The sequence below is a fragment of the Apium graveolens genome, chromosome 10, assembly GCF_009905375.1.
Source record: "Apium graveolens cultivar Ventura chromosome 10, ASM990537v1, whole genome shotgun sequence".
In the NCBI taxonomy this organism is placed as follows: Eukaryota; Viridiplantae; Streptophyta; class Magnoliopsida; order Apiales; family Apiaceae; genus Apium; species Apium graveolens.
The window spans coordinates 20,107,965-20,132,964 of NC_133656.1; the positions used below are offsets into that span (position 1 = coordinate 20,107,965).

The 25,000-nt window shown below is 39.5% G+C and overlaps 1 protein-coding gene and 1 pseudogene across 1 annotated transcript; one reads left to right on the plus strand and one right to left on the minus strand.

Annotated features, from left to right (window-relative positions):
• LOC141690439 (uncharacterized) overlaps nucleotides 1-14,315 on the plus strand; it is a 14,738-nt pseudogene extending 423 nt beyond the window's left edge.
• A 310-nt stretch (nucleotides 14,316-14,625) lies between these two features.
• Nucleotides 14,626-15,516, minus strand: LOC141690440 (uncharacterized). The gene has a single exon (XM_074495243.1). It carries the CDS (start codon nucleotides 15,514-15,516, stop codon nucleotides 14,626-14,628), a length of 891 nt encoding a protein of 296 aa, XP_074351344.1.
• Between the last annotated feature and the right edge of the window lie 9,484 nt (nucleotides 15,517-25,000).

Sequence of the window (25,000 nt, forward strand, 5' to 3'; positions counted from 1 at the left end):
AAGCTAGCCGTGAAGATGTACCTCCACATAGCTAGTTAGCAGGCTGAAGTCTCATTCGCTAATGGAATTAGCCAGATAAATCGCTCCACCAACTAAGAACGGCCATGCACCACCACCCATAAAATCAAGAAAGAGCTCTCAATCTGTCAATCCTTACTATGTCTGGACCTGGTAAGTTTCCCTGTATTGAGTCAAATTAAGCCGCAGGCTCCACTCCTGGTGGTGCCCTTCCGTCAATTCCTTCAAGTTTTATCCTTGCGACCATACTCCCCCTGGAACCCAAAAACTTTGATTTCTCATAAGGTACCAGTGGAGTCCTAAAAGTAACATCCACTGATCCCTAGTCGGCATCATTTATGGTTGAGACTAGGACTGTATCTGATCATCTTCGAGCCCCCAATTTTCATTCTTGATTAATGAAAACATCCTTGGCAAATGTTTTCGCAGTTGTTCATCTTTCATAAATCCAAGAATTTCACCCCTGACTATGAAATACGAATGCCCCCGACTGTCCTTGTTAATCATTACTCTGATCCCGAAGGCCAATGTAATAACCCCAATTTTTGAGAAATTTTGAAACCCTTATGAATAGTGTTTTTGCTGAATGAGAAAACTTTTCATGCCACACTATGTAGGGGTTCTGATATGGATATTCTGAGATTTTATTAGTACTTTATATGGGATATAAGTGTATGTAAAGATCGTCAGAATCCAATTCCGAACACTTTGATTTTTCCCGGAAATCCACTAGATACGGAAAGAATTGAGAAAAAGGTAACAGGATAAAAAGGATTTAAATTAAAGGATTATAAGAGAGGATCATAAAAAGGAATATAATGTATTGAGAAAGGTTAAGGGAACCTAAGTAATAAGATCCCGGGTATGATCCTTCAAACGATAAATGAAAATGAAAGTTTAGCGAACCGTATAACAGATCAGCGGTCATTAGGCAAACAATTAGGAAGTTAAGCAAAGGGATTAGAGGAAGTGATGTCACCCAACCAATGAGAAGAGGACAAGGAAGGGAGGATGACATAGCAATGTGATGTAAGCATGACATAGGGAAGGAGGAGGTGTGGTTGGTTTATAACCACACAAATATAAGGTTAATTAAGTCATTAACCAAAAACAACACAAAAATCAACCAACCAAGCAAATCATTTCATTTTCATCAAACAAAACACAAAAATCTCTTTCTTCCCAAGCTAGCTCTCGGCCCATTTCTTAAAATTTGAAGATCCAAGCTCCACCACTTACTATTTAGCAAGGTAATTATCTAAGCTTCCCCATGGATAGTTACATACTTCCTATAAGTTTAAGCTTCTAATTCCAAGCCAATCTTTTTCTATAAATCAAGGAAGAAGATGGTGAATAGTAACCTTCAAGAAATAACTTTAGTTTTCTTGAATTTTTATGAAAGATTAAGGTTATACAAGCAAGGATCAAGGTTCTTTAGGCATTCAAAGCTCTTATGTTGTGTTAAAAAGCTTCAAGGAAGGTATAATCTCTTAACCAAGCTTTGTTATTGAATGTTAAGAGCATAATATGAGTATTTTAGTTCATGAGAGGCTTGATGGTTGTGTATGTAGAGATTAGTGAGTTTTGGGATGTTGTTGGATTGGTAAATGTTGTTATTTTGATTAAAAGAACTTAAGTATGGTTAAAGTTAAGCTTAGGCATAAGTATGAATGTTAAACTTGAATTGGTTGGGGCTGTTATGATGTTTTTTGGATGGATGTTGGTTGTATGATTGATTTGAGGTTGAATTGTGATGGTTTTTGAATGGTTTAAATTTGGGAAATCGCGTAAACGTAGCCGTCGTAACGTCCGATTTTCTTTAGACTGTTTTTGTGCATAACATTAGGACCCGAGAACCCCCTGCTAGATTATGACCATTGCCATGTCTAGATAGCTCGTGTTACGAGCTTCGTTTTGATATGTAGTTCGTTCGATTCCGATGCACGGTTTAGGAGAAACGACCGTTTCAAGTAACGGCGTTTCGCGAACGAAACATTTCCCCTCGCCTTACTTTGAAATGTAGGTTAAAGACCAAAAAGGGTTAATTAATGTATGAAACATTTATGGTAAGTGTGTTAGGTAGTTGGTAAGACACTCGCGAAGGAATCGCTTTAAAACTCGTAAAGGTTAAATTATTAAAAATGGTGGAGCCGAGGGTACCCGAGTGACTTAAGCGAATCAGTGAGCGCAAAACAAGCGTTAGAGTCTAAGTTAGTTAAAGTATAGATTTACAAGTGATTTTGGTTTAATTCCAACTTACTTGTTGTTTATAGGTTACCAGACTCGTCCCGAGCCTTTTATCACCCCAAGTCGCTCAGGCAAGTTTTCTACCCGTTATACTGTTGTTGTGATGTAAATATATGTATATGCATTATCTTGTGATATTGCATGATTGTTATTAGCAAATTTTGCGATATATTGGAGCATGCTAATATGGTATATATGCATGTCTGTTTCGTAATCTGGTTATCTATCTGTTGATTTCAATGCTTATAGTTGCATAATACCTATGCTAGAAATAAGCAAGTAGTTGCGTATACCCTTAGTATAGGGGATAAAAGGTGAACATATTTCTAAACCGGGAGTCGATGTTCCCGAGTATATTATATATATATATATATTTATTTATTTATATATATATATATGGATATAGTTTTTAAAACTATTAATCGAATAAGGTTTATTCGATAACTTTAACTTTATTTTATTATTGAATATTATTTTGAATATTCATTCGAGGACTTATGACTCCTTTTACTTTATTAATGAATATTATTTTGAATATTATTCGAAGGCGTATGACTCCTTTTATTTATTTATCTGAATATTATTTGAATATTCATTCGAGGGCTTATGACTCTTTTATATTATTTATTGAATATTATTTGAATATTCATTCGAAGGCTTATGACTCAGTTTATATTATTTAATGAATATTATTTGAATATTCATTTGAGGATCTATGACTCCGATTATTTGCTGAAATATATTCTTTATTTTATTAAAGAATAAGGTGTTAATAATCAAACTTATTTTCGATTATTCAAATAAAGATAATACTTTCATATAAGTATATCTTTGGTTATTTAATACTCGTTTCAAGTATAAGTTTTAAAACTTCTACTTCAATTATTTTTATAAAATATTATTCTTTATGGGAATATTATTTAAATAATAATATTCAGTCATTTTCTAAATATTCTGGGGACTGATTTACTTCATTAAATCAGCTTTACTCCAAACACTCTTTAAAGTGTTTTCGAGTCTTCAAAATGATTTTTAAAAGTTAGAGCGGATCCCAAAACTCATTTTTATATTTAAGATCTTCCTTTTAAAGGGGATTTAAATACTCGTTCAAAACCTGAGGAATCCGGCTTTGTGGTGTATTGTATATTCGCAACAAGGTTGCAGTTTTGGTAAATGAATTGATTACTTACCCAACGTTCGGGAGGTAAGTCCATCTATTGAGTCGGCATAAGCAACATGGGCTCAGTGGGCGTCCATGATAGTGTAAGTGGCTCAGTGGGAGTCCATCAAATGCATAAGTGGCTGAGTGGCAGTCCAGCATAGGTCCTAATGCGGCCAGGGTGATGACCAGTGGGGAATTCGTCCATCTACTGGTAGAAAAGGTTACTTATGGGTATCTTTGCCTGATCAGCAAGATATCTGGTTTATGCCAAAGGTTTTCTTTTCCTTCCAAATTCATTGGATATTGCAACTCTGTTCATACTTTACATAACAGAGGTTCCAGGAAATGTTTTAGAGATATATATATGTGGATATATATATATCGGGACTAAATAAAGTATCTCATAACTTTTTCATTCAATAATATTTCAAAGATTGAATCTATTCAAATCTTGTCTTGTAGTCTCATCTATGTGATGAACTTTTGAAACTGATTATAACTTGAACGGTGGTAGTTCAAGTAGTATTGGGAAAGATATAAGTATATTGGGGTATTTGGTAACCTCATCTTTTAAACTTATATCTAATTAATAATTGTCTTATGAATGACAAAGATTTTCAGAAAAACATTGAGACAAGGTTAGATATATGAGATCACCTTGCAACGATATTTTTTTATACAGTTATACACTGGGACTTTGTGTATATTATGCATGGAAGAGGACTTCCAATATTTTGAAAAGTATATATGTATATATACTGAACATTTTGCGACTTCATCGCATTAAGATATCAAACTTGGTTCATTTCTTTTGACCAAGACTTTCATGAGTATTATGAGTAGGCTAATATATTGTAAATCATTATACATATTATTTTGGTGGGCTTGCTGCTCACCCTTGCTTTATTTCTTCATCACACAACAACAGTTAGGAAAGATGGCCAGACTCCAGCAGACCCAGCGCAAGCGCGTGGGAAGCGTCCCGCGTCTTCCCGTTGATGTTGTAGCTGCTATAGCTGCAGAGGTAGATCTATTATAGATCAGACCATCTACTTTTGAGAATCAATTATGTATAATTATAACTTGTGGCAGATAATGGCAATTAACTGTAAATTTATCAAGTAATCATTTTGGGTTGTAATAACTTTTAAATTGTGGATTCAAAGACTTGTACTTATTTAAATTTCATCTCTGAGACTATAACGGGTTGTGGTGTGTGTTAGTGTGGGGTCACAGCATAAGGTTATTTATTATTAATTAAGTGAAGTGATATTGTGGAAAGAAAGACCGTGACGACCCGGATCCCCGACCCCGGATCTGGGGGTGTTACAGCCAACGTAATAGGACTGAAATCCTATGATGTTATCCCATGCTAATGTATACAGAGCGTAAGCCTTCTTTGAGCACTCTAATTTCTTCAAAGTTACAGCGCCGGAGGCATGACCCGTCCAATTAAGGACAGTAGCGCATCGCCGGCAGAAGGGACGAGACAATCGGTGCACACCAAGAGGCGGGATCTAAGAGTCCAATTACAAGCTTTTATTTTTGCTAAATTATGTATATATCAACAGAGAACCATAAACAAGAAGGGATCTACCCTATGCTCTATGAAAGGCCATAGAGAAGGACTATCTATAACCAATCTAGCAAAGATTGGAGATAGAAAGCTTGCAACTACAAGAAACAAGGAGCCTACTATAAACTATTACAAGGAATAAGATCTGGCCTACTATTCAAAAGCTTAGAAAACCAAGTAAAGCTTTGGAGCCTAGCATAAACATCTTTGTTGATTCCTCGGAGCAGCTTTCTCGGACTAAGAACACCAGAATTGTGAGCTCGGGTATTGCGCTCTCTCCAAACATGATGGCAAAAAAATTGGGCATAACAAAGAGCCACAATGCTCTTATGCTTATCAGGGAGGTCAGCCAAGTAAATGAGGAAGCTGATCTAAGAGTCACCAACAATATCAATCTCCAATAAAGACATGAGGTTGCACAAAATCCATCTGCTGTATGAGCAATGTAGAAAAATATGAGAATCCGTCTCTCGAGCACAAATGCACAGATAGCAGTGTTGAGAATCCACAAGACCAAATCTATGGAGCCGAGCCAAGGTTTGGAGCCTCCCATGACAAGAAATCCATTGATAGTGAGCATAACGATTGACACGAAGCCTATGCCAAACCACACGGTGCCAAGGAACCAGATCGCCTTTGTACCTTATTGAGTTCCAAATGTGCCAGGTTTTTATCTTAGAAGCATCAGAACCATCCCACAACAATAAATCAGGGCCTGGAGTCATTGCTAGAGGAACAAAAGTTGAGAGCCAATGCACTAGCATGGGGTCCAAGTGATGGCTTCTGGGTTTTGCTCTCGGGAGAAACCAACAACCATTTCGAACCAAGCTTGTCACCGTGGTGCATACCACATTGAGATATAATAGGAGATGCCAAGGTAGAAGCTAAGCAAACATTCTGCCATTAAGGATCAAACCAAAGTGAGATTGACTCACCATTGCCAATTCTGAAAGATACATACTGCAAGGCCAATGAACGAAGCTTGAGAATTTTCTTCCAAATCCAGGAATAATCAGTAGAGAGCTTGGTTGTCCATAAATGCTTTCCTTTGTGGACATATTTATTAACCCATGAAGCCCAAAGAGTACTAGAATTAGTTTTGATTTTCAGTAAGTGACCAATAAGTCGGGATTTGTTCCACTCGAGCATATTTTTTAAGCCAAGGCCCCCTTCCTCCCGAGGAGGACACACTATTTTCCAAGCAACCTTGGCTCCACCCTTGTGGTTAATATTACCACGCCACAAAAATCTGGTAAGAAGAGACTGGATAGTAGCATGAATGGCCCCTGACAATAAGAAATGGTTGCACCAAAAAGCTTCTAGAGCACAAATAACCGACTTGATAAGTAAGGCTCTACTAGCCAAGGATAGAAGCTAGGTGGTCCAAGAATTGAGCCTATTCATAATTTTTCTGATGAGGGGCATACAATCATTAACACACAGATGCGTATTGATCTAGGGAACACCAAGAAACCTAACTGGAAAAGTACCCCGAGGGATCAACAAAGAGTCAAACCAAACAGTGAAATCATGGTCACAGTTACACATGAAACTATTGTTTTTATGAATGCTTGGAGAAAGGCCACTCCAAGAAGAAAACTTGGCAATAGAATCCATGATATGCATAACAGATTCCTGGGAACCGTGAGAGAAAGATAGCACATTATCGGCAAAGAACAAGTGAGTGAGACCCACTTCTTTGCAACACCAATGATACCTGAAACCTTGAGGAACCTTGTTGAGGATGGTAGACAGAATTTGCATGCATATTGCAAAAATATAAGGGGACAAAGGGTCCCCTTTTCGAATGCCCTTAGTCCCTTGCAAGTACCCGTGAATCACACCATTGAGTTTAACCGTGAACCTAGTAGTGCATAAGCAAGCTTTGATCCATTTGATAACAATATCCAGAAAATGGAGCCTAACCAAAATAGCCATAATAAAATCCCAATTTAAAGAATTAAAGGCTTTGTGAAGTTCAATCTTGAGGGAAAATTTAGAGGAGCCAGTATCCCTATCATAACCACGAAATAATTCTTGGACAAGCAAAATGTTGTTAGAAATAGATCTCCCCTGAATAAAAGCAGATTGAGCAATATCAATTATGGATGGCATTATCAATTTAAATCTAGCTGCTATAATTTTAGATTTACATTTGTACATGACAGTACAAAGAGAAATAGGTCTAAAGTCACTCATTCTAGTGGGGGAGTCAACCTTAGGAATGATAGAAATGAGGGTGTAGTTTGTACCTGAGGGAAGAAACCCAGTCTCAAAGAAATACTTGATAGAAGCACAGAAATCAGGTCCTGTGGTGCTCCAAGTGGCTAAGAAAAACTCTACATTTACTCCATCTGGGCCAGGAGCCTTATTTTTCTTCATTTTCTTCAAAGTGTCCAGAATTAAAGCATCAGTAACCGTAGCACTAAGCAAAGTAGCTTGAGTCTCAGTAAGAACCTTGCAATCAATAGACTCTAAGTCAATGTGAGAGTGAACAGTCTCTGACCCTAGCAAATTTTTGAAATAAGTGACCGTTATGTTTGCACAAGGCAACTGGCCATGAACCAAGGTTCCAGAATTATTCTCAAGAGCTAAAACCATGTTATGATTCCAATTTGCTTTACATTGTTGGTAAAAGAAAGCATTGTTCCCGTCCCCAAGCCCCATCCACTTCACTCTTGATTTTTGAAGAAAAAGAGACTCCTCCTCGGCAAGAGCCATATTTTTATTAATCAATCTTTCTCTAAGGTGAGAAGGGAGGGGTCCCCATTATTTACATACACACTTGAATTTCCTCAAGATTAGCTCTAGCAACCAAAACATTAGAAGAGACATCACCATGGCTCATGTTAAGTCGTCGAAGCAACAACTTGGTTTCTTTTAACCTAGAAGCAAACTGAGCATAGCAAGAATTTGAACAATGCAAGGACCAAGCCTTGTTAACAGCACCATGAAATCCAGGAATGTCGATCATATAATTGAAGAACTGGAAAGGTTTGTTAACCTTTTAAAGCTGCATTGGTTCCTCAAATAAGATAGCATTGTGATCCATGAGCCCTCGTGGTTTTACAAAAGCATTACCCTCAGTAAATAAATTGAACCATACACCATTAGTAACCATTATATCCAAATCTTTAAACACTAGACTGTTGGTACGCTTGTTCGTCCAAGTGAAAATGTCCCCCACCATACGTACATTGTCAAGTCCACATTTAGCAAGGCAGTCTTTGAATTCTTGCATATCCGGAGTCCAATGCTCCCTGCCACAAGATATTTCAACAAGACTAACAACACAATTAAAATCACCGAGAACACACCAAAGTAAAGTAGTAGTACTCAAAGACAAGCAATAATTCCAACGAGAATGGTCTTGTGAGCATACACAAACGATACCAAAATAGAGATAGTCTTTTCTAATAAAGTAGTATTACAAGTGATAACTTGGCTAGACATAGAGTGAATAGAGATATCCCACACATTGGGATTCCAACCAACCCAAACTCGACCATTATAATGATGATTGTAGTTTAATAACCACTTCCAATCTTTTCTAAATTTCTTTGAAATGACCAAAGAATTGTCACTCTTGACTTTAGTTTTGAGGACTCCCATAAGATTTATTTATTAGTAGAAATAAAATTTTGCAACTTTTTTTGATGAGGGGCTTTGTTGATGCCCCTTACATTCCAAGATGCAAAATTCATTGTAATCGTCTGAGACTCACTAGCTGAACAACCAGTTTTGGACTCCTTTTATGTGCTGGACTTTTCCTGTTCACAACTTTGGTAAATCCATCCTCGTCAACCAAATCAGCCTTGGATGCTTTAAGGGAAATAACAACAGGGTGGGTTTCTGTTTTGGGTGCTGTAGTCACTGTGGGTGTTGCGTATGCTACGGGCGTTGGGGGTGCTGCAGGCAAAGACTGCACTCGAGAAGCATCCTGACTACGGGCCCTTCTTCTTTTTTGGCCTGGTGATTTTGCTACAACAGTTTCAATAATTGTGTCAACAGTTGTGGTAGTGAGTTCCAACAAATGATCTATCTGAGTTGTGGTATTTACCAAACCAATTGTGACAATTTCCTGGTCAGAATTCTCCAGATTCTCTAAATTATCAACCGAGACATTATTGTCCAACTCCTTGTCAAAATTCTCTAAGTCATCACCATTCTGAATTAAATCAGTGTCTTCATGTGCCTGAACATCATCCAGTGTCTGATCACCATCAAGAACTAAATCACAGCCCAAGAATTCACCAAAAACTACTGGGTACACATCAGTCAAGTCTGCCAAATTTTCTGTTTCCCTTCCTTCCTGAACTTAGTCTTTATCTGCTGGATTTGTTGCCTTGCTTTGATTGTTTGCCTTTGTAATTTTTGCAGCCCTTTGACTGACTCCACCAGGCCTGTTCCTTGGAGTTGGTTTGACTGCATTGGGATTATAAATGCACCTAGAGAAGGAGTGTCCAAATGGTTTATAGTGATTATAGGAATAAGGCAATTAAAGGTAAAGGATGCTAACTTTGACAAGCTCTTCTTCACCATAATCATCCTGGACTGGAACCTAGATTAAGTCTGGCCTTGTAATGGAGTAAGATAGCATTACCTGAATAGATGCATATTTTGTAGGCTCGAATTTTACTGTAAATTCAACAAACTTCAAAGGTATACCAACTGCTTTGGCTATAAAAGTAAGGCCCTCCCGGGACCAATAAGAATGGGGCACTTCTTCAAATTTAACCCAGCAAGGGACTGTTTGGATCACATTCTTTTTTAATTTATTTGCCTCCATCCATGGAGCCAAATACATTGTTTTACCACCAACTTGAATCGAATTTAAGGCCAGGATTTCATTCTTTTCATGAACCGAGGCAAACTTGAAAGGGAAATAACCTTTGGAACTATAAAACACTCTGGACAAACCTTTGTTTTTCTACAATTTGAATGCATAATCTCGAACGTACTTAAAATCGAAGCTACCACCAATAAAGTGTCCTATAATGCTAGTACTCCACATTTTTTTGGCATTCACAAGAAATTCCTTAGGTGTTTTAAGTGTTGCAGAACCATCCTCATTGAAAGTAATTTGGACATTATGGTTGTGACTTGTGCCCATGGTTGGAATATTTTTTGCAACAATAGAGCTCTAATTACCCAAAGCAGGGGAGGGGTTCTGCGTAGGAAAAATAATAGGTTCTATAAAGTTAGTGTTAACAGTAGGAACATGCTCAACAATGTCAACATTATCAATATTAGCAACATTTGCATTATCAATGTCTTTAGGAACAAAAATAGTCAAGATACCATTATAAACTTGAATACTATCTTGCAGATCTTCAAGAGCGGGAGCAGAAGCATCACCTTTCTTGGTAACAGAGTCAAAAGACTTGGTTTGAGATTGCTTGGAAGAGTGGGATGAAACTGCACCTTGACTTGGACCAGGTTCATGCCTAGCAGAACCACCCGCAAGAATAAGTTTCACATCTTTTTGAACTCGTCTGAGAGTGTCTGGTGAAAGTGGCAAGGGGTTAGCCACTTCTTCAAATAACAGAGCATGGTTAGGGGCAGGTAATGCTAGCAATGGAGGAGCCACATAGTTATGTCCAATAAAGTTTGAAAATTCCTTTGAGTTCATGCTATCGGAGTTTTCTGAGTTCCTAGACCCCATAGTGAAGAGAGAATTAAAATAACTGACGAGAAGATGCAAAAATATTGATCTCGGGAAAGGAAAATAATGGTGGAATAGTGGGGAAGATGAGATAAAATTACTAAAAGTGGTAAAGGAAGAATGGGGGGGAAGAACAAATATGATGGGAGGGAGACAGAAATGGAAAGAAAGTACAATAAAGTGAAAAAATTTCTAGATAATAGATCTAGATGTTAGTGTGTTAAAGCTAGGGGAAAAAGCATTTCTAGAGAGAAGGAGGAGCATCTCTCTCTAAAAACAGCCGCGCAATAACTAACTAACTAATACTACGAGCTTTTTAACTACAACAACTTAAATATATGCTATTGGAGCTGGAATTACCGCGGCTGCTGGCACCAGACTTGCCCTCCAATGGATCCTCGTTAAGGGATTTAGATTATACTCATTCCAATTACCAGACTCAAAGATCCCGGTATTGTTATTTATTATCACTACCTCCCCGTGTCAGGATTGGGTAATTTGCACGCCTACTGCCTTCCTTGGATGTGGTAGCCATTTTTTAGGCTCCCTCTCCAGAATCGAACCCTAATTCTCCGTCATCGGTCACCACCGTAGTAGGCCACTATCCTACCATCGAAACTAGATAGGGCAGAAATTTGAATGATGCGTCGCCAGCACGAGGGCTGTGCGATCCGTCGAGTTATCATGAATCATCGAAGCGACGAGTAGAGCCCGCGTTGACCTTTTATCTAATAAATGCATCCCTTCCAGAAGTCGGGGTTTTTTGCACATATTAGCTCTAGAATTACTACGGTTATTCGAGTAGTAGATACCATCAAACAAACTATAATTGATTTAATGAGCCCTTCGCAGTTTCACAGTCTGAATTAGTTCATACATACACATGCATGGCTTAATCTTTGAGACAAGCATATGACTACTGGCAGGATCAACCAGGTAGCATTCCTCTTTGCTACCGGCTCCGCATATGAGCAAGGGACGGATACCATCCTTTAGTCAATGCAGGGCACAACAGTCTTCCGTAAGGGACAATAATTTTGGGCATAAAAGGGGCAAATACCCCAAGCCGAACATATTTCCACGTACAAGACTTCGAGCGACATATGGGTATTCGGTGCCTGTTAGCTTAAATGGCAAAGTAAGGACAAACATCTAGGTGAGCTTTGAGGTCTACCTCACACCAAACAATTTGACCGAGATAGAGGTGTGACGGTGAGACTTGAGAATTCCGTCAAAATAGGTATGCAGCACAAGGGGGCAGGCCAACCCAAGGCTAAATATTTAGCACTCGGGCAGAATTGAACAGGTTTGAACAAGCGATTATCGCTGCCAAGGTAGGGAACCAACCAACCGGAACAAACCAACCACCACACATGCGCTACACGTACAACATGCCTCCAACACCCATTAGGTACAAGCCCAAAAAGACCCAAAGTCTAGAAAGGACTTGATCATAACAAATAAAGAAAACATGAACTGCTAAGTGCGTATCACAAAGTAAACCATTCACTTCCAAGAACTAAGGTCTCCTGCTCTGAACAAATAAAGCAAATAAAGAGATAACACTTAGCAAAGTTTACGACCCTTTCAACCGCACCATTTAGCCACCGGTAGCCGAAGGTCACCGAAAAGCTTCAAGATTGTTATACTGAGGCCGAAATAGTTGTATCATATTACTAGCCCCGCCTAACCAGCCATGTTTGTTCAGAACCGAGAAGAATCTAGCTATTCTGGAAAACGAAGCAAGCACGCTTGTCAACCACGGACAAGGATACACAGAAAGTATTGCTGAGAATTGGAGATGCCAAATCTATGGAGCCTGACTAAGGTGCTAATTCTGTCCAAACAAGTCAACCACTGAAAATGAGCATACCTGTTAATCTGAAAGCGATGCCAAACTGCTTTGTACCAAGGCACCACAGGCCTCTGATCTCGAATAGCCTCCCAGATATGCCAGGTTTTAATCTTAGAAGTATCTAAGCCATCCCATGTAATGTGATCAGTACCACTAGAATGAATGGTAGGGAGATTAGTATCTTCAAGCAATCTAGCTAATGTGGTGAACTCTCGGGTTGAGTCTAGGTAAGAGCCAGGACCCCAGGTGAATTATATGGCCAACCATAACACTAGCAGGGATATGGATGAACCATTTATAATGTAGTATGACAAGAACTGTAGAGCCAAGCTCCGAGATCTGAGAACCTTCTTCCATATCCATGAGCAATCCGTTGGGAGGTCCATGATCCAGAAGTGCTTATGCTTGAGCACTGTTCTATTAATCCAAGAAGCCCATAGAGAGTTCGAGTTTGTCACCACTTTGAGCAAGTGATAAATAATTTGAGCTTTATTCCAGTTCATCATATTTTTGATACCTAGTCCCCCCTCAGCCTTGGGGAGACATAAAGCGTCCCAAGCTACCTTTGCTCCATCCTTATGATTGATATTACCTTTCCATAGGAATCTAGTTAAAATGGACTGAATGTGTTGGTGCACTTCCGAGGGCAAGAGGAAATGATTACTCCAGAAAGCTTGGATATCATGGACAATGGTCTTGATAAGAAAAGCTCTACCAGCAAGAGAAAGAAGCACATTTGCCTAAGAATTGAGCTTAGAAGTGATTCTTTCTATGAGGGGGATGTAGTCATTTATGCATAGTTGGGAAGAGATCAAAGGAACGCCCAGGTGCCTTACTAGAAGAGTCCCTCTCGGTATAGCATAAGTCTCATCAAACCAAGCAACGAACTCAGGGACACCATTGAAAAGAAACTGTTACTCTTGTGCATACTAGGATTAAGACCACTCCGTACTAAAAAGTTAGGAAGGTTATCCATTATATGCAAGACTGAGTCCTTGGAGCCCTTAGCAAAGAAGAGCACATCACCATTGTACTGTTGAGCTCTCTGCACTTCTAATGGTGTTGAAACCCTGAAGGAGTCTGGGCTAGAAGACAAGATAAAACATTCATGCAAAGGGCAAAGATGTTTGGAGACAGGGGGTCCCCTTGGCGAATGCCCACTATGCCTTTGAAGAAACCATGAATGATCCCATTAAGCTTGATTGAGAACCTAGGAGAACAAACATAACTTTTGATCCAGGAGATCATAACATAAGGAACCCAAATTTTATGAATAACTACCAAAATGAATTCCTATTTTAGGGTGGCAAACACCTTGTGTAAGTCAATTTTTAAAGCACATCTAGAAGCCCCTGTCTCTCTATCATAACCATGAAATAATTCTTGTGCAAGCAAGATATTATCAGAAATAGAGCGTCCCAGGATAAAAGCTGATTGTGCAATGTTAACAATGCTAGGAAGCACCTGTTTAAGCCTATTAGCAATAATCTTTGAAATGCATTTATACATAAAAGTGGACAATGAAATATGCCTAAAATCTTGCATTTTTGAAGGTGTGGGAACCGTGGGAATTAGGGAAATAAAGGAAGAATTTGTACCCGTTGACATTGTGCATGTGGAGAAGAAGAACTTCAGTGCCTCACAAAAGCTAGGACCTGTGATATCCCATGTTGCTATAAAGAATTCCACATTGACACCATCAGGACCTGGTGCCTTATTACGCTTCATGGATTTTAAGGTCTTTAGAATTAGAGAATCAGTCACAGGAGCTACCAAGGCACTCGATTGTTAATTGGTGACAGTGTTGCAAGTATTTGAGCAAAGATCAATAGATCCTTGAGTCACAACATTAGCCAAAAGGCCTTGATAGTCAGAAACATCAACATTAGCACGTTCCTGTTGCCCATAGACCAAGTCCCTAGTCTCATTTTCCAAGCTGAGCACTGTATTGTGAGTCGAGTTAGCCTTACATTGCTGATGAAAAAATGAGTTGTTACCATCACATATGTTCATCCACTTGACTCTTGACTTTTGGAGTAGAAAATGTTCTTCCTGGAGAATAGCCACATTAAGCTTCTCGACAAGGGCTTGCACTTGATGCATCAACTCAAGAGTTTTGTCAGGACTAAAGCATTTTGGACCTCAGCAAGCCGTGTTCTCACAATGTGCACAATATTGTGGAGATTACCATGTTCTTTGTTAAAAACCCGAAGTGCTTGTTTAGGATTTTTGAGGTTGAAATTGAACTGATTCATAGGGTTACCAAGGCAATCAAGGCACCATGCCCTGGAAATCAATGCAGCAAACCCTGGCAAGTGAAGCAAAAAGTTGAAAAATTGAAAGGGTTTACCAAAGTGTTTAACCTGAATAGGTTCTTCATAAAGGAGAGGATTATGATCCATAATTCCTCGATGATGAACAACAGCATTACCCTCAGTGAAAGTATTAAACCATAAAGCATTGGCAATCATTCGGTCCAATATTTTAAGAACAGGGTCCTGGGGATGTTTATTAGTCCAAGTGAAGAGTTCACCTAGGGTTCGAACATGCCCCAAACCTAAATCACTAACACAAACTTTAAAGACTTGCATGTCTGGAGTCCAATGCTCCATCCCTCCAGAAATCTCTTTGATGCCAAGCACATAGTTAAAGTCACCTAGCAAGCACCAAGGCATAGAATATTGATTCAAATTTGAACAATAATTCCAAAGGGGAACCCTATCATAAGCATCGTTAAAAGCATACACGAATGAAACCAGAGTTGTTATATTTTTATCAAGGAAAGTAGCAAAACACGTGATACATTGAGCATTACTAGAATGAAGAGAAAGTTGCCAAACCCCAGGATCCCAGCCAACCCAGATTCGACCATTATAGTGGTGCTCATAGTTGAACATCCAACGCCAATTTTTGTTTATTTTCTTAGAAATACCTAAGGCATTATGAGCCTTGAATTTTGTTTCAAGAACACCCATGAAACCAACTTTATTCATGTTGACAAAATTTTGAAGTTCCTTTTGATGCGGACTCTTGTTGAGCCCCCTCACGTTTCATGAGGCAAATCTCATTTCAAACGTCTTAAGCTTACTGGATGAACAGCCAGTTTGGGACTCTTCTGTTCACAACTCTGCTAAATCCATCATCATCAACCAAATCAGAAGTTGAGGCTTTGAAAGCAATTACTACGAGATTTTTTTTTTTTTGCTAAATTATGTATATATCAACAGAGAACCAAAAACAAGAAGGGATCTACCCTATGCTCTATGACAGGCCATAGAGAAGGACTATCTATAACCAATCTAGCAAAGATTGGAGATAGAAAGCATGCAACAACAAAAAACATGGAGCCTACTACAAACTATTACAAGGAATAAGATATGGCCTACTATGCACAATCTTTAAAAACCAAGTAGAGCATTGGAGCCTAGCGTAAACATCTTTGTTGATTCCTTTGAGCAGCTTTCTTGGACCAAGAACATCAGAATTGTGAGCGCGGGCATTGCGCTCTCTCCAAACATAATAGAAAAATATTTGGGCATAGAAAAGAGCCACAATGTTCTTCTACTTATCAGGGAGGTCAGCTAAGTAAATGAGGAAGCTGATCCAAGAGTTACCAATACTATCAATCTCTAATGAAGACATGAGGTTGCACAAAATCCATCTGCTATATGAGCAATGTTGAAAAATATGCGAATCTGTCTCTCGAGCACAAATGCACATGTAGCATTGTTGAGAATCCACAAGACCAAATCTATGGAGCCAAGCCAAGGTGTGGAGCCTCCCATGACAAGAAATCCATTGATGGTGAGCATAAAGATTGACACGAAGCCTATGCCAAACCACACGGTGCCAAGGAACCAACTTGCCTTTGTACCTTATTGAGTTCCAAATATGCCAGCTTTTTATCTTAGAAACATCACAACCATCCCATAACAATAAATCAGGGCCTGGAGACATTGGTAGAAGAGCAAAAGTTGAGGGCCAATGTACTAGAACGCGGTCCAAGTGATGGCTTCTGGGATTTACTCTCGGGAGAAACCAACAACCATTTCGAATAATGGCACTAAGCTTGTCACCGTGGTGCATAGCACATTGAGATATAATATGAGAGGTCAAGGTAGAAGCTAAACACCCATTCTGCTACCAAGGAGCAAACCAAAGAGAGATTGACTCACTATTGCCAATTCTGAAGGACACAAACTATAAAGCCAACGAACGAAGCTTGAGAATTTTCTTCCAAATCCTAGAACAATCAGTAGGGAGCTTGGTTGTCCAGAAGTGCTTCCCTTTGAGGACAGATTTATTAACCCATGAAGCCCAAAGAGTACTAAAATTAGTTATGATTTTCAGCAAGTGACCAATAAGTTGGGCTTTATTCCAGTCGAGCATGTTTTTGAAGCCAAGGCCCCCTTCCTCCCGTGGAAGACACACTGTTTGCCAAGCAATCATGGCTCCACCCTTATGGTTAATATTACCATGCCACAAAAATCTGGTAAGAAGAGACTGGATAGTAGCATGAACGGCCCCTGGCAACAAGAAATGGTTGCACCAAAAAGCTTCTAGAGCATAAACAACCGACTTGATAAGCAAGGCTCTACCAGCTAATGACGGAAGCAAGGTGGTCCAAGAATTAAGCCTATTCATGATTTTTATGATGAGGGGCATATAGTCATTAACACACAGCTGTGAAGTGATCAATGGAACACCAAGGAACCTAACTGGCAAAGTACCCTGAGGGATCAATAAAGAGTCAAACCAAACAGTGAAATCATGGTCACAGTTGCACAGGAAACTATTGCTTTTATGAATGATTGGAGAGAGGCCATTCCAAGAATAGAATTTGGCAATAGAATCCATGATATGCATAATAGATTCCTGGGAACCGTGAGAGAGAGAAGTAGCACATCATCGGCAAAAACCAAGTGAGTGAGACCCATTTCTTTGCAAAGCCAATAATACTTGAAACTTGAGGAACTTTGTTGAGGATGCTAGACACAATTTGCATTCACATAACAAAAATATAGGGGGACATAGGGTCCCCTTGTCGGAGGCTCTTAGTCCCTTGAAAATAACCGTGAATTGCACCATTGAGTTTAACCGAGAAGCTAGTAGTGTATAAGAAAGCTTTGATCCATTTGATAACAATATCCGGAAAATTGAGCCTAACCAAAATAGCCATAATAAAATCCCAATTTTAAGAATCAAAGGCTTTGTGAAGATCAATCTTGAGAGCACATTTAGAGGAGCCAGTGTCCCTATCATAACCACAAAATAATTCTTGGGCAAGCAGAAAATTATTAGATATATATCTCCCCGGAATAAAAGCAGATTGAGCAATATCAATTATGGATGGCATTATCAATTTCAGTCTAGCTGCTATAATTTTATATATACATTTGTACATGAAAGTACAAAGGGAAATAGGTCTAAAGTCACTCATTCTAGTGGAGAAGTCAACCTTAGAAATGATTGAAATGAGGGTGGAATTTGTACCTGAGGGAAGAAACCCAGTCTCAAAGAAATGCTTGATAGAAGCATAGAAATCAGGTCCTATGGTGCTCCAGGTGGCTAACAAAAACTCTACATTTACTCCATCAGGGCCAGGAGCCTTATTTTTCTTCATTTTCTTCAAAGTGTCCAGAATTAAAGCATCAGTAACCATAACACTAAGCAAAGTAGCTTGTGTATCAGTAATAACCTTGTAATTAACAGACTCAAAGTCAATGTGAGAGTGAACAGGATCTAACCCCAACAGATTTTTGAAATAAGTGACTGCTAAGTTTGCACAAGGCAACTAGCCATGAACCAAGGTTCTAGAATCATTCTCAAGAGCTAAAACCTTGTTATGATTCCAATTTGCTTTACATTGTTGATGGAAGAAAGCATTATTCCCGTCCACAAGCCCCATTCACTTCACTCTTGATTTTTGTAGAAAGAGAGACTCCTCCTCGGCAAGAGCCACATTTAGTTTATTAATATAATCTTTCTCTAAGGTGAGAAGGGAGGGGTCCCCATTATTGAGCATACAAAATTGAATTTCCTCAAGATTAGCTCTAGCAGCCAAAACATTAGAAAAGACATCACCAAGAGTCCTGCTAAGTTGTCGAAGCAACAACTTGGTTTCTCTTAACCTAGAAGCGAACTGAGCATAACAAGAACCTGAACAAGGCAAGGACCAAGCCTTGTCAACAGCATCATGAAAGCCAGGAATGTCGATCATATATTTGAAGAACTGGAAAGGTTTGTTAACCTTTTGAAGCTGCATTGGTTCCTCAAATAAGATAGCATTGTGATCTATAAGCCCTCGTGGTTTTACAAAAGCATTACTCTCAGTAAATAAATTAAACCACACACCATTAGCAACCATTCTATCCAAACGTTTGAACACTGGAATGTTGGCATACTTGTTCATCCAACTAAAAATGTCCCCACAGTAAGAACAGTGTCAAGACTACAGTTTGCAAGACAGTCTTTGAATGCTTGCATATCCGGAGTCCAATGCTCCCTGCCACCAGATATTTCACCAAGACGAACAACACAATTAAAATCACCGAGAAGATACCAAGATAAAGTAGTAGTACTCAAAGACAAGCAATAATACCAAAAGGGAACTCGATCTATTGCATCATTGTGAGCATACATAAACGAAACCAAAATAGAGATATTCTTTTCTAAAAAAGTAGCATTACAAGTGATAACCTGGCTAGACATAGAGTGAATAGACATATCCCACACATTGGGATTCCAACCAACCCAAACTTGACCATTTTAGTGATGATTGTAATTAAATAACCACTTCCAATCTCTTCTAATTTTCTTCGAAATGACCAAAGAATTGTCACTTTTGACTTTAGTTTCGAGGAATCCCATAAGATTTAATTTATTAATAAAAATAAAATTTTGCAACTCTTTTTAATGAGGGGCTTTGTTGATGCCCCTTACATTCCAAGATGCAAATTTATTGTAAGCGTCTGAGGCTCACTAACTGAATAGCCAGTTTTGGACTTCTTTTATGTGTTGGGCTTTTACTGTCACAACCTTGGTAAATCCATCCTCGTCAACCAAATCAGCCTTGGATCCTTTAAGGGCAATTAAAATAGGTTGGGTTTGAGCTTTGTGTGCTGCAGCCACTGTGGGCACTGCGCGTGCTGCGGGCGCTGAGGGCGCTCTAGGCAAAGACTGCACTCGAGCAGCATCCTGACTACGACCCCTTCTTCTTTTTTGGCCTGGTAATTTTGCTACAACAGTTTCAGCAATTGTGTCAATAGTTGTGCTAGTGGGTTCCAATAAATGATCTATCTGAGCTGTGGTATTCACCAAACCAATTGTGATAATTTCCTGGTTAGAATTCTCCAGATTCTCCAAATTATCAACTGAGACATTGTTGTCCAACTCCTTGTCAAAATTCTCTAAGTCATCACCATTCTGAATTAAATCAGTTTTTTGATATGCCTGAACATCATCCAGGGTCTGATCACCATCAAGAACTAAATCACAGCCCAAGAATTCACCAAAAACTACTGGATTCACATCAGTCAAGTTTGCCAAATTTTCTTTTGCCCTGCCTTCCTGAGCTTGGTCTTTATCTACTGGATTTGTTGCCTTGCTTTGATTGTTTGTCTTTGTAATTTTTGCAGCCCTTTGACTGACTCTACCAGGCTTGTTTCTTGGAGTTGGTTTGATGATGTTGGGATAATGAATGCACCTAGAGAAGGAGTGTCCAAATGCTTGACAGTGACTACATGAATAAGGAAATTGAGGGTAAAGGATGTTAACTTTGACAAGCTCTTCTTCACCACAATTCCTGAACCGGAACCCATATAAAGTCTGGCCTGGGACTGGAGTAAGATAGCTTTACCTGAACAGATGCATATTTTGTAGGCTCGAATTTTGTTGTAAATTTATCAAACTTCAAAGGTATACCAACTGCTTTGGCTATTAAAGTAAGGCCCTCTCGGGACTAATAAGAATGGGGCACTTATTCAAATTTAACCCATCAATGGACTATTTCAATCACATTCTTTTTGAATTTATTTGCCTCCATCCATGGAGCCAAATACATTGTTTTACCACCAACTTGAATCGAATTTAAGGCCAGGATTTCATTCTTTTCTTGAACCGAGGCAAACTTGAAAGTGAAATAACATTTGGAACTATAAAATACTCTGGATAAACCTTTGTTTTCCCAGAATTTGAAATCATAATCTCGAACGTACTTAAAATCGAAATTACCACCAATAAAGTGTCCTATAATGCTAGTACTCCACATTTTTCTGGCATTCACAAGAAATTCCTTAGGTGGTTTAAGTGTTGCAGAACCATCCTCATTGAAAGTAATTTGGACATTATGGTCGTGACTTGTGCCCATGGTTGGAATATTTTTAGCAACAATAGAGGTCCAATTACCCAAAATAGGGGAGGGGGTTTTGTGTAAGCAAAATGATAGGTTCTGTAGAATTAGTGTTAATAGTAGGAACACGCTTAATAATGGCAACATTATCAACATTAGTAACATTTGCATTATCAATGTCTTTAGGAACAAAAACAGTCAAGATACCATTATGAACCTGAATACTATCTTTCAAATCTTCAAGAACAGGAGCAGAAGCATTACTTTTCTTGGTAACAGAATCAAGAGACTTTGTTTGAGAATGCTTGGAAGAGTGGGATGAAACTGCACCTTGACTTGGACCAGTTTCATGCCTAGCAGAACCAACCGCAAGAATAAGGTTCATATCTTCTTAAACTCGTCTGAGAGTGTCTGGTGAAAGTGGCAAGGGGTTAGCCACTTCTTCAAATAACAGAGCATGTTTAGGGGCAGGTAATGCTAGCAATGGAGGAGCCACATAGTTATGTCTAATATAGTTTGAAAATTCCTCCGAGTTCATGCTATCGGAGTTTTCAGAATTCTGGGACCCCATGAAGGACAAGAAAGGTATGAGATAAGGGTATTAAAATGAAGGTGATGAGGAGGGGAGCAAGAAATAGCAGAGCGTGTAGAAAGTGAGAGAGTAATAGAGATGCAGAAAAGTAAATTAAAAGAACACAGTTTGTGGCAGATGAAGTAAATTTACTATAAATGGCAATGAAAGAAGGGGGGAAAATCAATTGCAGTAGGCGAGAGAATAAAATTGGAAATAAAGTACAATAATGTGCATGAACTGCTAGATATTAGATCTGGATATTAGTATGCAAGCTAGGCGAGAAAAAAGCATTTCTAGAGAGAAGGAGGAGCATCTCTCTTTTAACTACAACAACTTAAATATACGCTATTGGAGCTGGAATTACCCCGGCTGTTGGCACCAGACTTGTCCTCCAATGGATCCTCGTTAAGGGATTTAGATTATACTCATTCCAATTAACAGACTCAAAGAGCCCGGTATTGTTATTTATTCTCACTACCTCCCCGTGTCAAGATTGGGTAATTTGTGCGCCTGCTACCTTCTTTCGATGTGGTAGCCATTTCTTAGGCTCCCTCTTCGGAATCGAACCCTAATTCTCCTTCACCCGTCACCACCGTAGTAGGCCACTATCCTACCATCTAAAGTTGATAGGGCAGAAATTTGAATGATGCGTCGCCGGCACGAGGGTCGTGCGATCTTTCGAGTTATCATGAATCATCGAAGTGACGAGCAGAGCCCGCGTCGACCTTTTATCTAATAAATGCATCCCATCCAGAAATCGGGGTTTATTGCACATATTAGCTCTAGAATTACTACGGTTATCCGAGTAGCAGATACCATCAAACAAACTATAACTGATTTAATGAGCCCTTCACAGTTTCACAGTCTAAATTAGTTCATACTTACACATGCATGGCTTGATCTTTGATACAAGCATATGACTACTGGTGAGATCAAACAGGTAGCATTCCTATTTGCTGTCGGCTCCGCATATGAGCAAGGGACGAATACCATCCTTTAGTCCATGCAGGGCACGATAGTCTTCCGTAAGGGACAATAATTTCGGGTATAAAAGGGGCAAATATCCCAAGCCGAACATGTTTCCACATACAAGACTTCGAGCGACACATGGGTATCCGGTGCCTGCTAGCTTAAATGGAAAAGCTAGAACATACATCCAGGTGAGCTTCGAGGTCAACCTCACACCAAACAATTAGACCGAGATAGAGGTGTGACTGTGAGACTTGAGAATTCCGTCAAAATAGGTATGCAGCACAGGGGGCCAGGCCAACCCAAGGCTAAATTTTAGCACTCGGGCAGAATTGAACAAGCTTGAACAAGCGATTGTCGCTGCCAAGGCAGGGAACCAACCAACCGGAACAAACCAACCACCACTCATGCGCTACACGTATAACATGCCTCCAACACCCATTAGGTACAAGCCCAAAAATACCTAAAGTCTAGAAATGACTTGACCATAACAAATGAAGGAAACATGAACCGCTAAGCGCATATCACAAAGTAAACCATTCACTTCCAAGAACTAAGGTCTCCTGCTCCGAACAAATAAAGAGATAACACTCAGCAAAGTTCACGACCCTTTCAATTGCAGCATTTAGCCACCGGTAGCCAAAGGTCACCGAGAAGCTTCAAGCTTGGAATACTGAGGCCTGAACAGTTGCATCATAACACTAGCCCTGCCTAAGCAACCATGTTTGTTCAGAACCGAGACGAATCTAGCTATTATATAAAACGAAGCAAGCACACTTTGTTTCACCGTCCGGCTCTATATAGGGAAACCACGACCAAGGAACACGTTAAGCTTTAGGCTTCCCCAACACCGGCCTACAACAAATAAATTCCAAGAACTAGGGCCTCATGTTTTGAACAAACAAAGAGATAGCACTTAGCAAAGTTTACAACCCTTTCAACCGCACCATTTAGCCACCGGTAGCCGAAAGTCACCGAGAAGCTTCAAGATTGGCATACTGAGGCCGAAACACTTGCATCATAATACTAGCCCCGCCTAACCAGCCATGTTTGTTCAGAACCGAGAAGAATCTAGCTATTCTGGAAAACAAAGAAAGCACGCTTGGTTTCACCGTCCGACTACACGTGTGCAAAGGCCACCTCGCAATCTAAGGACATTTTACATTGGGCCATCGATAGTAAAGGGACAACGAATCTAAGTTTTCAGGTCAACTCGAGACAACCTGAATCATCAGAACAAAGTGGCTGATCAGGAGCCCTGAGGAAACCCCAAGCGCGCCCAGTAGAAGGGGAGTCCCCCCTCCCTAAATATGACATTTAAACAATTTCCCAAGTTCCAGCAGTTTTGACCTAGGTGTTCGAACAATCACAATGCCCTTTTTCGGAGTTCCACTCATTTGTTTTTGATGCTCTTATAACCAAATGAAAGCTTATAAATCCTAGTACTTCAAATAATATTTTCAGATTTTTTTAATACTTTATTTTGATTTTATAAATCTTTTTTTTTCTAAATTAATTCGGGAAGGGATTTGACATACCAAAACTCATTATTTTTTTATGGTTCCACTTGGAAATGATAGCTAATAAAGATTAGGATTTTTCATGATTTTTTCAGATTTTATGAATTCCAACAAATATTTTTAATTTTTTATTAGTAATTTAAGGGAAAAAATAATTAAAAAATTTTAAAAAAAAATCTTTTCCTCTGATTATTTTTCAAAAAATGTAACTTATTTCATCCTACTTTGATTAGTTGTATTTTGAATTTTTAGAGGACCTTGATACCTAGCGTTCTACATAGTGCTCTTTTTGGCCACAAGTTGGTCATAACTATACCATTATTTCATCGTACTTTGATTAGTTGTATTTTGAATGGATATGTAATTACTCCAGCACGCCGTGTAAAACAAAAGCATGCCTCGAACTAACGCCGACACAACCTCTAGTGAAAAATGACTATTCAACGACATGTTTTTCCAAATCTTAAGAAAAACATTGAACGTGTATTTTCTCACTGGAGTAATCGGTTATCAGTCGCCGCAAGAGCAATCGTGCAAATGCCGAGGGAACCTGACGCCTCAAGGCACCCGATGCCCCCGAGGCCCTGTTCCCAAACACCTATCCTACCTAAGCAATTCCTAATACCCCCAAGGCCCCGTTGCCTTGGACCCAAGTCACCTAACATATCTATGAAATACCTATTTCCCCCAAGGCCCCATTTCATTTTTCCCAGTTCCGCCTTCTCTTTGTTTGGAATCGGTCTCCGGCGCTCCAGTTTGGAATCGGTCCCCGGTCCCCACTCCCTTTTTGAATGGTCGCCGGTCGCTCCACGTTTGCTCAGACGGGCTGACACCCATTTTACTTTTCCCACTTCTCTTTGTTTGGAATCGGTCGCTCCTCGTTTGCTCGGATGGGCTGATGCCCATTTTACCCTTGCCACATCTCTTTGTTCGGAATCGGTCGCTGGTCTTTCGCTTTTGGAATCGGTCGCCGGTCGCCCTAGGCACCGAATCCAAGGCCCAAGGCACCGAATCCAAGGCCCAAGGCCCCAAGACCCCAATGCCCCAAGGCACCTAAGGCACTT